Raw genomic sequence first — 15,915 nt, forward strand, 5'->3', positions numbered from 1 at the left:
CCGCAGGGCCCGAGGGCTGTAACCTGTTCATCTACCATCTGCCCCAGGAGTTTGGGGACGCTGAGCTGATGCAGATGTTCCTCCCTTTCGGTAATGTCATCTCCTCGAAAGTGTTTGTGGATCGGGCGACTAACCAAAGTAAATGCTTTGGTGGGTAAAGATAACAAACCAACTAGCTTCACCCAGGACAGGGCGGTGCTCGCACCAATTTACCAGTGTCCAGTGTCCGACTGCTTTTAACCTCCTCCTTCACATCGCCCCCAGCCCCAGGTGCTCCCTAAGGCCCAGCCCCAAGCCTCCATCTCCACCCCTCTTCTCTCTGCGACTGTTCTTTTGGCTTCTTGGCTTTCCCTGCCCACCACTGCCCCCCACCCGCTCCCCATCTCCCCCATCCCAGTACAAGAGACAGGTTCCCCCGCCCTCCACAAGGCCCAGTTTCCACCCACCGAGAAGGGGAAGGAGTCACCTTGGGCCAGGGTGGTGGGGCATCCAGCAGAGCCCATTCTCCCAGCATCCCCTCCTCTGGCCATCCTCGAGGCCCTGGTGGATGTGGAGCATGATCCTTGGGGGGAGGGGTTTGCCCCGCTGAGGCCCCCCCTGTCCTGCCTGCCCCTTGGCCTCCTCTGTCCACCTCTCTGTCCTGCCCCTGCCGCCCTTCTCTGTCTACCCTGCTCTCTGCTCCCCTCCTGCCGTCCACTGAACCCTCCTTCCCCCACCACTCCCTCAGGCCACCAGAGCCACATTGCTGAGGAGTCAGGAAGAGCAAACTGGTCCTGCCCTCAGGAAGCCTCAGGTCTGAGCTTAGATGACAATCATGCCTACTGCGCAGCACTGAAGTCTGCAAGGCACCAAGTAATGGAGCAAAGAGAAAGGCAGGTGGATGTACAGAGACATGAGGAAGGGGAGGGAGTTCCACGGAGGGCCAAGAGAATGGGCGCGGGAGTGGGGAGGACAAGAGGGGAAGGACAGTGACTGAGGAAGCAGCAGGAGGCTTTGGGGAGAAGGGGTCAGGGGAGGTCAGCTGTGAGGGAGGGGCTGTGTTGGGGGAGGGCTTCCGGGATGGAGGCAGCGGGAGATGATAGCAGGTCCTTGACCTGAGGATAATAGAATAAAAATACAGCTTTTAGGAAATGTGCGTGGTGGCAGGATGCGAGATGGGACAGGGGACTCGGGAGGATCTGGAAGTCTGGTTGTCAGATAAAATACAGGGTGCCCAGTTAAATTGGAATTTCTGATGAACAATGGATGCATTTTTGTGTGTGTAAGTATGTCCCAAATATTATATGTGATATGTTCCATGCAATATTGGGGATATGCCTATAGTAAAAAAATATTCATTATTTATCTGAAATTTGAATTCAACTGGGCATACTGTGTTTGGATTTGCTTTAGACCTCCTGGAATCCCACCTCATTCCCACACCTCTCCCCTCTACTCCTCCTCAGCCCCCTCTCCTGCTTCCTCTTTCACCTCCATCAGCCCTTCCTCCAGGGCGAGATCCACTCATGAGTCCCCAGGGAGTGAGGAGTCCAGTCCCCGGAGAGCCACACATGGAACCAGAGCTGAGTCTGCCAGAAGCTTAGATCTCCAGATTGAACCCCAGATTCTGGGCCTGTGAGGACAGAATAGGGGCCGGGGTTGCCTGGGGAACGCCGGTCACAGCTTGGGGTGGTGGAGGGGAGTCGGCACAAGTGTGTAGAAGCATCAGCAAGCACAGGAGAAGGAGATCCCAGTTAGGAGATCCACTTTGCAGAACCATGAACGGCGTGAGGTTTTAGAGCATGTTCCCCAAAGCAGTCAAGGTCTTTGCACCCTGGTCCCTTCCCCTCCGGCAGCTGCCACAGGAAATGTGTGGTACTTGGAGGGCATAGGGTTATCCCAGCAGCTCCTTTCTCTTTGGGTATGAGAAAACAAAGCAATAGAAAAAGACAGGGTTGCGCCCCTCCCCTGTTTGACCGGTATTTCTGCTGACAAATTACAGTTATGTAAGAACACCACACTGGAGATCATTGCATTTGCTCTTTAAATAAGGCTCAGATGTTACAGACGGCAGATGATGCTGCTAGGAGCCCACCAAGCGCTGGGCAACGGGGCCAGCCGGCTTGCTCTCTGGCCACGTCCCCGGAGCCTTTGTGCTGTCCCTGGTGGGGACACAGCCCACTTTTTCAAAGGCATTTCCTTGGAGTCTGCCCCAGACACTACCCCCGCCATTTGCCTATTTAAATTCTCCAGGACCAAGGTTTTTTCCGTTTTTTTCTGAAAATCATCCTCTGTATCCCTCTACGCTGGCTCTTTCCTCTGTTCCTGAACAGACTTCTAGCGCTAAACACCCACTGGCCTTAGAGAAGGACAGGCTTCTGCCATGCCCACCTGGCTCAGTGCTTCCTCCTTAAGCCCCATGGGTTCTTTCTTGCTTGCTTTGGCAGCTGAGCTTTTGGCAACTCTCCCGTAGGCCTTCAGTGTAAGAACGAACTCCAGCGCTCATTCCTAGGCAGGGCATTTAACACTGAGCCTTAGTGTCCTCATTTGTGAAATGAGGACGTTGGCGGTCATTCTCAGGGGCGGTGTGAGGGTTATAGGAGGTGGTGTGTGTGAGGGGCTTTGCCAGAGCAGACCCTCAGGAGGTGCTAGGGCCCCCTTTGTTCCTAAAAGGAGGGGTTGTCTTTGCGTAAATGTGGTCCTGTGTTAAAGTGAGCCCCTCAAAGGCCCCACTTGCTCTTTATAAGCATAAACAGAATCTTCCAGGAGCCTTTGTGAGCTGACGTGCAGCACAAATGGTTGCTCTGTTGGAAGAAGGGCTGGTGGGGGGACACCAGGAGGGCATCCTCCCCACACGGCTTCCCAAAGTCTGGGAGGCAGGAGCCTTCTCAGGGCTGGGAGCGATGGGGGAGGAGGCTCTGGGGGGAGGAACACAGTCCTGGTAACCATAAAAATGGCGGATGGTGTCCAGAGCCCTGTTCAGCGGCCCTGAGTACTCACCAGTTAACAAAACTAGCTGAGGAAGAAACGTTCCCCTGAGCCTGGAACCCTTACCAACCCCTGAGCTCCCAGAGACTAAACTCTCCTATGAAGGCTGGGCTTCTTCCCTCCAGGACCTCTTGTCTCCCACTCTCCCCACTGGGCGGCCGTCCTTGCCTTTAGCCCTCTGCCCTAGATAGCACCTCCAGCCCCTTTATCTTGCTCCCAACTCCTCCGTGCTTTGCTCACGTGTGTTTCCTGCAAGAAGAGCCACATAGGGCAGGGGGCAGATGGGGAGGTAGAGTCTGGGCTGATAGTGCTGTGTGGGCAGGCCAGCGAAGGAGAGAGGGCTGTCGCCTTCAGTTAGGCTCTCTCCCGACAGAGAGAGAAGCTTTAGTGCAACCACCCCCTAACTCTGGGGGAGGGCAGTGTAACAGACCTACAGTTCCCACGTGTGAAAACCGTTCTGCTCTGCGAAGACGTGCCCGTGGGCGTCAGGCGGAGAGGTCAGTGGGGTGGTGGACCGGCCAGGGGGATGAGAGCAGCAGGTAGAAGGACGCCCCATGCGGCTCTCTGACTAAGGGCCATCCGAAATCTCTCCTGTTGTGGTGGATGGACTTGCACAGAGCTCGGTCCTCTTTCTCTGGCCTGACTCACTGATTCCACCTGAGCTCACACACACCCACTCTTGAGTACACTTACTGCGTGTACACACATCTTTGATGGCTCTCGGCTGCCAGAGCAAGCGTGAGCAAACGTGAGCAAAAGCAGGAAGGAGTCAAGAGAAAGAGGAGAGAGACCAATGGAGGCAGTGCCTAGGGCAGAGGTAAAAAGACAGAGTCACCACATGGGGAGGGTGAGGGAGGGGTTGAGGACAGGCCCAATGTACCATGGACAATTAGCCAAGAAAACAGCTACTGCTTCCGTGGGGGTCTGTACACCTATCACTTATATATCCAGAGGCCATTTGGGGACAAGCACCCTAAATGAGACATGCTTGCAGGATGGCCTGGGAACCTCGCCAAACTTATTTCGCAGGATCTAAGTCCATTTTACAGGAGAAAGGACCTCTAAAGTCAAATAAATTCCAGGAAATACTAGGCAAACAAAGCTGTAAATGTTTATTTACTGGAGAACTTGGGGTGGGAGGTGGGGTGTTTATTTGTTAATGTGCCTTGAACTATCCCAGAGGGGCATGGTGGCAAGCCTACTTGACCACAGAAGCCCCTTTCTCAGGAATACCGATTAGGGCCAGTTTAAGAAATGCTGATGTACAGTGTAGTCCCTATAAGGAGATGCATTCAAAGTTCCCAAAGGGTGACTTCTAAACTAACTTTCAGACCCTTACCCCTCCCCAGCTGGGAGCTGCTTGTTTCAGAAGGTGACTGGGAGCCATAGATGGTTCCATATCTCATTCTGGGATGTTGGGAGGAGTGACCTTGTGAAAAGCTCTTCTGCAGTGCCTAGTCCACAGAGAAGGCTCTCAACTAACTTTTACTAATAGTGTTAATTTGTACTACTATTGTTATTATAGATACCATGAGGGGTTCATAGGGGATGCATCAGTTGGTGCGCGCTTAGAATCCAGGGCAAGAGCACCTGCTCCCAGGGCTTGGAATTTTAAATAAAAGGGAGGTGCCCACAACCCCTGGGCGAGAAGTGGTGGGTTCCTGCGAGTCGGACTGGATTTAGGCAAGTGTCTGCCAGGAGCCTGGCTGGGGGCAGCCTCGCCAAGGACCGGGAGGGGGGCGGAGGGCCGCGAGGACTGTCAGCCCCTGCCTTCCCCCGCGGCCAGGCGGCCCTCGCGAGGGGGGCGGCTGGAAACGGCGGTGGAGAGGTTTTCTCCGGGGTGCCCCCCTCCCTCCCCCTCGCACTCCTCTCTCTCCCCAGGCCGGCACCCTGTGCCCTCCCGCTGCCAGGCCCCCTCCTGTCAGGGAGGACAGTGTCCAATAAACTCCTCCACCCGCAGGTGTGTCCGCCCTCCCACCGAAGGAGAGGGCTGAGGTGCCGGGGCCGGCCGGGGTGGGGGGCGAGGGCGCCCAGGAGAGTGGCGCCTCCCAAAGCCGCGGTGGAGCTGGGGAGGCCCGGCCCGGAGGCGCGGGTCTGCGAGGCCTGGAGCCCCGGACACGCCCACCCCGGGAGGGGCCGCGCGCTCGCGGGCTGTGGGGGGCGTGAGGCCGGGCCGGGGCGGGGCCCCGAGGGGGGGAGGAGCCTCGAGGCCCCCCTCCTGCCGGGGTGCGGCGGGAGCGCAGGGAGGGGCCGCCGCCAGCCCCGCCCCGCCCCGCCCTCGGGCCCCGCCCTTCTCCCCACCCACCCCTCCCCGCCGGGGCGGCCCCGTGGAAACGCAGGCCCTCGTCCCTCGTGTCTCGCCAGGCTTCGTGAGCTTCGACAACCCGGCCAGCGCGCAGACCGCCATCCAGGCCATGAACGGCTTCCAGATCGGCATGAAGAGGCTCAAGGTGCAGCTGAAGCGGCCCAAAGACGCCAATCGCCCATACTGAGCGCCGGCGGGAGCGTCCCCCGGGGGAGACCAGGACTCGCACAGGTAACCGGGGGCGGCCGGGGCGCGGGGACGGGGGGTTGGGGAAGGGACACCGTTCGGACCCGCCGCCTCCTCTGGCCTTCCTGAGCTGGACCCTCGCTTGCCTTGGACCCGCTGCGCCCAGCTCGACCTGCTCCTCAGCCGGTGCCTGGGGGCAGGCCTAGAGCTGTGGTCATCCGGCAGAAATGGGCGTGGCCATCCCCCTGTTGCAGAGCCAAGAGAAGCAGGAGTGAGGGAACCGTTCTGAGCAGGTGGGGCGAGCCCTGGACCGTGCATCCAGGAGGTCTACACTGGCAATCCTGTTTGCCAGAAAACCCTGGGGTGAGCCTGTGGCAAGCTCAGGGCAGGGAGAGTTTGGGAGGGGGAGCTGTCCACGTCTCCTGGGGCCTTCTCCTAGACTCCCTGGCTCTCCCCTTCCCATCTCTCCTGCCTTGAGGGCTGGTGGTCTTTAGACACTTGACCCCCTCACCCCTCCAATTCTCCGTAGCTCAGTCAAGTCTGGGGCAGAAGTTGAGGAGGATGATGGCCTAGCACTGGAACCACTTTGCCCTGCCTGCTTTACCACGTGATGAGTGGGCAGTCGTTAGCCCTTCCTGCTCAGTCTGGGTCCTGCCTGGAGGCTGGAGACATAGTTGGCTACTCCTCTTCCAGGCCACTTGTTCCCCTGGGTGAAGCAGCTTCCTGGGAAAGGGGGAGGGGGTTGAGGGAGATGTGTCAGGCCCTCCTTCAGCCTGGTATCCCACATTGCTGGGCGCTCCTGTAGGCCCAGCTCACCCACAGGCCAGAGGCAGGTCTCCCAGCCCTCTGCCCCTCCACTCCCATCAGCAGTACTGTGCACCAGGTACTGTTAGGTACTTGGGACTCAGCACCGAATAAGACTGACAAGAACCCTTGTCCTTAGAAGGGGAGACAGACAATAAACAAGCACATATGACCAAAGAGTAAATTATATAATGTGTCAGAATTGTTGATTACAGTTAAATCAGGTAGTTACAGTAGGCCTTGTTGAGTAGGTGACATTCAAGCAAAGACGTGAAGGTGAGGCCGGGGGCCATGCCGGCATCTGGAGGAGCGAGTCTTTCAGCCAGTGCAAAGGCTCCAAAGAGAGGGCAGGGTGGTGTGTTGGAGAAGAGCAGAACAAAGTGGCTGGAGGAGAGCAAGCATGGGAGCATGGCAGGAGAGGGGGTCCCAGAGGTGAGGAGGACCACCTCCAGCAGGACCTGCAGGCCATTGTATAGACTACGGGAGTGGGTGCTGGGGAGCCGTTGGAGAGCAGTGAGTAGAAGAGTGGTGTGACCCGTTGCATGTCAGCACAATGACTGGTTGCTGCGTTGATAGACTGTGGCAGCCCAAGCAGAAGGCTAGTGCGTGGACCACTCCATCTGGGGCAGCAGCAGTCAGTGTGGTAGGATGGAGTTGCGTTCTTGGTGTTTTGGGAAGGCAGAGCCAGGATGTGTTTATAATGAATCGGAGGCGGGTGTGACAGAAGGAGTCAAGGATGAGCCCCAACTTTTGGCCCGAGTGATTGGAAGAGCAGAGTTGCCGTGACCCGAGATGAAGAGGCATTGGTGGAAAGCCCGTGAGTTAGCCACTCACGTGGAGGTTCAGAGTCTGGAGTTTGGGAGGGAGATCTCCAGTTTCCCAGTCTCAAATCCCACCACTACCAGCAGAACACCCTCCATCCGACCAGGAGCAGCAACACTCACCTCAAAAGGTGACTCAAAGAGGGTGCTTGAGTCTCTACTTTCTGCAAGGCTGGAAAAGCAAAAGCCGCCTCTCTTGCCTGCTGAGTCCCCGCCCCTGCCCATCTCTGGCTCATGTGAAGATGCGTACACCCATGTTCATTCAGAGTGTGGCCCCTTCCCAGGCCGGGCCCTGGGCTTGGTGCTGGCCTGCAGAGATGAGAGGGTCACCATCCTGCCCGCACGAGCTTCTGGCTCAGCAAGTACAGACAGCAGGACGCAGCCTGCAAGGGGGTGCACTTCCATAGGAGTGGGGGGGTCGGTCAGTGAGAGCAACCCTTTCTGGACAGAGAGCCCTTTTTCATAGATAAACTTAGCTCTGCCATGAAGGCATGACCTCTTGGGCTACCATTTCTACATTAATGAAACCAAGGTATTGGAGTCATCAGAGGATTTGTAAGGAGGGGGCATGCTCCAGGGCCATGCCCTGAGATTCCGAGGGGCCCCTGTGGGTATGTTTTATGTCTCCCGTGAAAGCAGCTTGTCTTAGCCTCCTAGACCTACGGGCAACTAAAACCCAAGCAAGGATAGAACCTGTAGGTCAGAGAAATTCCCAGAGGAAGGGTAAGTGAGGCAGATTTGCTGTTTGGGACAGAAGGTAAGAAGTGGCCCACAGGGTGGAAGCAGCTGACACTCATAGTTGTAGTGAGGGCTTGAGAGGCATGGTTTAGAAAGCAGAGGGCTGGGCGCCTGGGTGGCTCAGTTGGTTAAGCGCCTGCCTTCGGCTCAGGTCATGATCCTGGAGTCCCTGGATCCAGTCCCGCATCGGGCTCCCTGCTCGGCGGGGAGTCTGCTTCTCCCTCTGACCCTCCCGACCCTCCCCCCTCTCATGTGCTCTCTCTCTCTCAAATAAATAAATAAAAAAATCTTAAAAAAAAAAAAAAAAAGAAAGCAGAGGGCTTCTTCCCCCAGGGAAAACCAGGACCAGACAGCCGAGAACCCAAACTTCACGTGGTGCTTACCGTACACGAGGCACAGTTCTTACAGTTTACAAGTCTAAGGTGTAACTGTATCACTCTGACTACTCTGTCTTGATTCCCATTTTAAAGATGGAGCACAAAAGATTAAGTTACTTGCCTATCAGCTACTGAGTGGTAGAGCCATGATTTGAAGCTGGAGCCTTGTTCCAGAGGATGTGCTCCTAAGTGCCTTTAAGTAAGGAGAATGATCACCACCCCCTGCTCCCCGTTATCCTCACCCCACCCCTCCCACTCCAGAGTCTTGTCCTGAATATCTGAGGGGGCATGTCATGACATTTCACTTCTCTGGGCTCCTCCCTTCTAAGCAGTCTTCTAAAAAACTATGACATAACATAACTCCTACAAATAAAGTTGACCTTTAATCCATTTAGACAGCATTTTAACAAAAGGTGATTTCAGGCTTTCCAACTTAAGCCTGTTAGAGGCTGTAACAGAAGGAGATGCTGAGACAAGGCACAGGCGTGGGGACTGCAGAGACAAGCGGAGGAAACAGCATGCAAAAACAGCTAAAAACCCCCGATTTTACAGGCCCATAAAGGGTGTTTGCAAATGATGAGTCCTAGATGCTCAGAGGGACAGGGCTAGCCTGAGCAGACAGGGTGGAGGGACAAGCCATAGCTGGGAGCAAAGGGGTGAGGGGGTGGAGGGATCCCAGGGCCCAGCTGGCCACCCGAAGTCACCGTGGGTCCAGAGCCAGGTTAGAACAGAAGTGTGGCAGATCTAGGGGAGGAGGGGGCCCCAGCTGGGCAGCTGTGGGGAGTGTGGTTGGGTGCTGGTTCCATAATGTGCAGCCTGGGTGGAGTCAGGTTGGCTCCCCAAATCCTGATGTCTCCTGAGGGTATGACCCCCCACCCACTCCTGGTTTCCCTGATGCCCCTGCCTCTCTGGTTGCTTGGGCTCATTACCTTGTACAAAGGTGGGGGTTTCTCTAAGAAATCTTTACCAGGAAACTAAGAGGGAGGAGGCAAAGGTAAGAAGACTGGGCAAAAGTGTGGCCAAGTCCACAGACAGTGAGCAGAATAGACAAGTCCGTTGTCCTGCCACAGAGATCAGTAGCACGTGCTGGGCCCCAAGCTGAGGGCAGGTTCTGTGGTTGGAGGACACTGAGCAGCGTGTCTGACTTCAGTGGGAGTCCTCTCTCTTCTGGGTCCTGGGTTGTGGCTCTGAGTGTGCTTTTGCATGGTGTCTGCTCTGAGCTGTGCAGGTATGGGTGCTTTGGGCCTCACCTGCTCCGGGCTGGGCGGCGGCTTTGGGGCGGGGCCTTCTCTGGCTGGAGCCCAGCTGTGTTTAGAACCTGGCATCTGATTTGGCTCAGCTGACCATAATTTCCTCTCCCAGGTCGTGAGTTGGAGCTTCCCAGGCCTGATTCAAGCTCCCCTTGCTGGTCAGTGACCCTGCTGCCACCTCTTGGGCTGTGCTTTGTGAGGATCTTTGAGAGGGTGGCAAGAAGGGGTCATCCGTGCAGGCAAGGGTCCGCCTGTTCCCTAATGAAGAGAGTAGTCAGCTAGCCAGCTGTGCACATGCAGAGCCTTGGGGAGGCTCCCGAGGGGTTGAATGAGTGTGACAGCATGTTTGTGTGTCGGGCCAAGCATGTGTGTGTGTGAGGGGCAAGAGTGGGTACGAGAAGTTCCCCATGCTGGGCTTTGAGGAGGTGCTGCGTGATGGTCAGCTTGGATCTTCAGGACCCAGAACAGCGCAGGCGCCGAAGGGCGGCTAGAGGCAAACTGGGGGCCGGCTTAGGAGCAAGTCCAGTGGGGAGGAATGGGCACCCATGAGGTGCTCAGGAGTGGGGGGGTGGGGAATGGAGGGGGTCCCCAGGGGCCCCTTAGTTGCAGTTGCCATAGAAGAGCAAAAAGCCCAGCTCGGATGGGCTGGCAGGCAGGGGTCTGTGAAGGAAAAGCTGTTCTGTGAAGGCAGAGCCGGAGGCTGGGTATGCGCTTAAAATAGAGTCACCCCTCAGCGACTTGGTAGCTTACCCACAGTGACATTTCAGATGCCAGACTCCCCTTCCACACTCCCTGAAGAAAGACACAAAGCTGAGAGTGGAAGTCTGCTCTGTGTAGAAGCCTGGTGGATTGAAACCCCTGCAGATAAGCCAGGTGCAGAGGCTTCAGGGAGCGGGGGCTGGGGAGCAAGCTCAGGGGTAACCATGAGGAGGGGGTAGGGCTGGGAACCTCCAAATTCCTGGGTTTGGGGCAGAGGACCGTGACGTGGTAAGGAGGGCAGAAGATAACTCAAAGTGGAAGAATGTGATGATACCTGACAGAGAAGGGGACTCAGCCCCAGCCACCTAGGGCTCCACCAGTAAAGAAGGCAGGTAAGGGCCTGTGAGATGGGTCAGTCTAGAAAGATGTACCTGCAGGGGTGTAGGGAACGGAGGAGGACAAGGTGGAGGAGGGGAGGTCAGCAGACCAGAAGTGACAGCAGCAGAGACTGGAGACCAGGGCCATAGCACTCCCCTCCCTGGTGGAGGGCACCCCATAGTCTTCCTTCTTGGCCCTTCCATGGGTCAGCGCTGTGGAGCCTTCTAAAGGCTTCATGTGCCCGGAAGTAGCATCATTTTGGCCACATGGGCCACCTTGGGAGCATAGCGAAGGGTATGAGGTGATCATGAAATGAAATCAGCAATGCCAAGGCGTGTTCATAGAATTCCAGTAACACTGATGTGATTTACTCTCAATCTCCAAACTGAACGTGTTCGTTTTCTGAAGGTTCTAAGAAAAGAGGGTTGGGGCAGAGCAGAAGAGGAGAGGACCGTAACGTCACACAGTGGGTGCTCTTGCAGAGGAGACCCTCTTCTCTGGGGAGGGTGGCCAAGGCTGGACCACAGGGGCGGAAGGACCGAGTTGCTGTTGGTGTGGACTCTACTGTGGCAGCACAGGGCCCCGTGAATGGACCCCTCGGATACAAGTCACCTTAGCCAGCCTCTGATCGACCCCGCCGTTCAGGGTGACCCTGACAGGCTCCCTCTGCTGGTCCACAGGCTGATGCCACAGAAGGCTGGGGGAGTGAGGAGAGCGTGCCCCCCCGCCCCCCGGGGGGAGAGAGAACCGAGGGTGATACAAAGCAGAGAGCGTCCTCCCTGATCTGCTTGCTGGCCACGGTGGTTCTGGTTCGAGGGGCTGTTTTATTTTTCCTAGCCCTCTTGCCAAACTGCGCACTCCCCTCTTCCTCCTCCCAACGCATGATGGATGCCCTTAGTGGCCCTGTGTGAGGTTCTGCTACTGTTCACAGTACCACGTGTCTGCATAAACAACCGTGTGTGCGTATGTGTGTGCGTGTGTGTGTGTGTGTGTGTGTGTGTTGATGTGCCCATGTCGTCTGTCTGCCGGCTTCCTCCATCCTTTGAGTTCTTTTCAGTTCTCTTATGATTTGACTGCTGTTCTCTCATCCGAGCTTTTAGATTGATGCTGTGGTCTGGTGCTGTATAAATATTTTTCCTTTTGATTTTGTTTTAACTTTTCCTTGCCCTTCTTCACCCTCCACCCGACTGTCCCTGCCCTCCCACATTCCCCGACCCCACCCAACCTGCCCCTGCCTCTTCCCTCCCCCTTGCCCACACTCTCTTGTCCTCTCTTTCTTTCTCTCTCTCTCTCTCTACATATATAAATATATATAAAAATCTTTTCTTCTTTTGTCATTCAATCAAATTCCAACAACCCAACCAGGGCCAGTCAAATCCACCACAGTCTCGCGCTGAGCTAGGAATAAAGTTCACGTAATCACATGAGAGTGGAGAAAACAGTCCCCCATCCGTAAGTTCAAATCAACTCAAAGTTCACAGTGTGACATGATGGCGTCATGTAACAAGGCTAAGAATCGGTTGCATGACAATTGCCGTCAAGTTTCGTGGAGGTGCTGTGATTGGAGCGTTTTTCTTGGATGTTGTATCAGTTGATGATTGGCCAGTCATGATCACACGTGCATTTTCTTGACTTTTGTGCTGCCACAATCTTTTTTGCTGTGCTCATTTTTGTTTTGTTCTTGGTGCTTGCAGTGGTTTTACTTTCTGTTGTTTGGTTTTTCTTGTTAAGCGTTTTTTATGCTTCTCTAGATGTCACATAGAGAAAAAAACAAAACAAAAGAACAAAAAAATATAGTAAAAATAAAGATGAATTCCTGAATTATCAAACATGGGATCATTTAACTGTGCAAACCATTATTTTTTTTTCTTAAAAATAAGGAAAACAGCTTAAAAAATATCTATGCGTGGTTGATTTACTTGCACTTGAAAATATTGTGATTTTATTTTTTTCTAGAAATTTGGGGGCCTTTTTCAATTGACACTTTTCCTAGGTCTGGTCTTTTTCCAGTTAGGCTATTTTAAATCTCACTTCAAAAGGAAAAACAAAAACCAAAAACAAAAACAAAATCTCTACTGTAACAGAATGATTAAAAAAAAAAATTCTAAACCAAAAAAAAACTATATATAGAGTACAAAGCCAGAGGCCTCTGAGAGAGAGCCTGGTAACAATTGTAAGGTTTGTATTGTAACCACCTCTGCTAAATTAAATGTGGGGAGGGGAGGCGGGGGAACGGGGGGGGGGGGGGGGCTTTTTGGTTGGTTTGGAAAAAACAGTACTGACAAAAGCAAAATGCACCTTTTTGTTTACAACTGAAAAAGGGTCCTTGACAAGTGTTTTTTAATTTTATTATTATTTTATTTGGTGTTGTAATTGTTTAGACTGCTGTGTACGGTTTGCTGTTTGTTGAATCAACAGTGTGAAAAACCTGCCAGCATGGATTGATATACGCATGACGTTGTCCCCTCAACTGGGGGCTTTGCGGTTCTAACTTTCTTGATGTAACCAGTCACCCCCATGTATAAGTGGCAGCTGCTTGCTATAATGGAGATGAGTCTCATTTGTTAATTCACAATGATTAAGCATTCTCCTTCTGATTCTAGTCAGATCATGATTTTTTTTCTTAAAAGCAAAACAAAACACCAAAAAAAAAAAAAAGCCACCATTCAAAACAAAATCAAGAACTGAGTTAATTTATCTGAGCTTGATGATGAAATCTGTTCTAACTTTGTTTAGGTTCTCCCACCCGCTCCCTTGAAGTTCCGAATTTCCTCTAAATTCCCTGGCATGTATGAGAAAAATATTATGTGTGTGTGTGTGTGTGTATGTGTGTATCTATGCATATACATACACACATATCCATGTATATCCACATATGTGCAGGTGAATATATTCTACACATATATCCAGATATGCATATATATACATAGCCTCGCAAATAGTTACTGACCTTGGGAAAGAAGCGGTTGGCTGGGAACTGGGCAAGGGTTCAGCGAAATTCATGTCACGGATGTCTTGCTTCTTTTCCTCAAGCAGGGGAGGAGGGGGCTGGGCTGCTAGATTTTTTGCTGTCTTGTTTGCTAGGCTTCTGTATACATATTGTATCTGGGCTAGATCCCTCAGACATTGGTTTAATTGTGAATTCATATCCCACAGTCCCAAATTCTTCCCTTAGATCTAGCCCCCCCCATTCCAGAACTCTAAAGGAACCCAAATCGAGATCCCTCTCCCAACAACAAAACCTCAGCTACAACCATCACCACTAGACCTCTAGTGATTTCTTACTCTGAACAGAAGAGTCGATTTCTTTTTTATGTATCATGATCATGACTAATTCTCATACTGGTCTCTCCCCTCCCTCCCGCCATCCCCCAGAGCTCCCACCCTAACCCCTGAGGCAGGGTCCTTTTGGTGTTTGGATGCATTTTGTGTTTCCTCTCTTGGCTTAATCAGCCCTGATTTTCTTCATTTTAGGGCAGGATGCTGAACGGGCTACATTAAAAAACAAACCTCTCTCTCTATATATTTATAAATGAGAACTGTTGGATGACACCTTTGACATATCAGCCAATATCAATCAAGCTGAAGACTCCAGACACTCTCTGTGACTGTAACATTTCTTCAAGGAAAGTATAGCGTCTGTGGAGTTCAGAGGGCACGTGTTTGGGGGAAAATATATATGACACAAAGAAGAAGATGAAGAAAAATGAGAAAAAAAAAACACAAAAAAGGCAACTTTAAAACAAAATAACTTGAGACCAGATGGGGAGGCTGAAGGGCTGGGAAGTGGGAAGAGACGCTGCTTACCGATCCCCGGGGCTTTTCCAGCCCGTGGGCGCCTGAGGCAGGCTGGGGCAAGCGGTGTGGCGGGGCCTGGTCCCCAGGGGGCGGCTGGGAGGCCGCCACTGAGCATCTCTATCTGTCATTCCTTTAGCTATTTAGGGACCAAAGGACCAAACTTTTTATTGCAGCTGTGTAGCTCTATGTCAAATAGAGGGGGATGGAGGAGAATCTCCTTCCTGCCTCGTGGCTGTTCTTGAAACAGCTTAGAGCGATTCTATGAAAAATGTAATAAAAAAAACAAAAAAAAAACAAAAAAAAGCAAAAACAAAAAAAAAAGGAAAAATAATGCTTCAATGCTTTTAAAACAGCAAGATAATAGTTCTTTGATACTTTGAGAGGCGCTTTGATTACCCTCATTCAAGTCTATGACACTTTCCTATGGTTTTCTGTATTATATGTCTGGATGGAGCTGTTAAGATGAACAAATTGGTGGATATTTGGGGAAAGCAACAAAAATATTAAAACTCATTAACTGTGAAGTGTGAGAAAACAAGGAGGGGAAAAAAGGGACTTACAAGGCAAGATAATTGTTGTGAAAAGTCTGTAAATGCTTCTAACTCTTCCCCCTCTTAAAATCATAATAGTTGTACAGAATTTTAAAAAGGAGACGTTTAAAATACCTATATAATAGAAGAAAAATTAGAGGAAAGCAAAAAATAAAAAAAAAATAAAAAAGGAAAAAAAAAACCTATAGAAGTTAGCGTTACTGCTAAAATCCCAGATGTTGTAGGACTGTACTTTTGTAGAGTTTAGACTGAGCATCGATCCCTTCTCCCCGCGAGTGCTGTCGGACGCCGCCGTGCACCCCGAGGGCCAGGCCGGACTCGCCCAGACCTGCGGGCTCCCGGCCGCTCACCGCGCCGGTGGGGGCCGCGCCGTCGCTGGAAGGCCCGCTGCCAGCCCTCGCCTGCTTCGCTCGGGAGCTGCGCGCGCTCGCCCGCTCTCCGCAAGCCCTCGACACCTGCCGCTTCACTCGCCTTCCATGCTTGCTCCAGAGACTTTCCGGGCAAGGGAGACCTGGGAAATTCATCTTAAAACAACTAAACAACACACACACACACAAAAACCTTAAACAAGAGAGAGAAAAATAAACAATCTTTGAAGAATTTCTGAAACTGTTTACAAGGAATTTTGAAAAACAGGGATGTTTAAATGATGCCGGCTCTGTTTTTCTGTAAATAAATTTGCATATTTTGTAGGACTTTTAATTGTAATGATAGAGAAAAAAAAACAAGGAAAACTATTTAATGAAAGCACGATATTTATCTTTGGTAAATGACTTTAGAGCAGTTAAAAAGACATTGCTTAAAAAAACTCAGAATCAGAAAAAACACTGAATTATTTAAGAACACATATATTTTAAAGTATAACATATTTATTATAATTTATTTGCACCGTTGGGAAGACTTGCTTTGGCATTCTGCCTTGATACCCTCCTCCCATTGATGTCCAGGTCATCTGGAGGCCAGGGGGCTCTCGGACCTACCATCCCCCCCCCTTTTTTATTTTGCTTTAGAAGAACAACTGTCTGGTTCCTCTTAGGCCTC

General features: G+C 52.2%; 1 protein-coding gene across 50 annotated transcripts in view; it reads left to right on the plus strand.

The window, feature by feature from the left end:
* The window catches only part of CELF4 (CUGBP Elav-like family member 4), a 289,968-nt gene extending 275,942 nt beyond the window's left edge, over positions 1-14,026 (plus strand). For 25 of the 50 annotated variants that reach the window (XM_021686319.1, XM_021686315.1, XM_044920972.1 and 22 more), the window contains exons 11-12: positions 7-90; positions 5,332-5,459. In XM_021686319.1, the coding sequence (XP_021541994.1) occupies positions 7-90; positions 5,332-5,459 (212 nt within the window). Of the gene's footprint in view, positions 1-6; positions 151-4,848; positions 4,928-5,331; positions 5,504-11,890; positions 11,945-13,999 lie in introns of those variants that run through there. The other 25 variants (XM_044920955.1, XM_044920957.1, XM_044920956.1 and 22 more) reach the window with 5 other exon arrangements.
* Positions 14,027-15,915: the final 1,889 nt, after the last annotated feature.

The sequence above is a fragment of the Neomonachus schauinslandi genome, chromosome 14, assembly GCF_002201575.2.
Source record: "Neomonachus schauinslandi chromosome 14, ASM220157v2, whole genome shotgun sequence".
Lineage (NCBI taxonomy): Eukaryota > Metazoa > Chordata > Mammalia > Carnivora > Phocidae > Neomonachus > Neomonachus schauinslandi.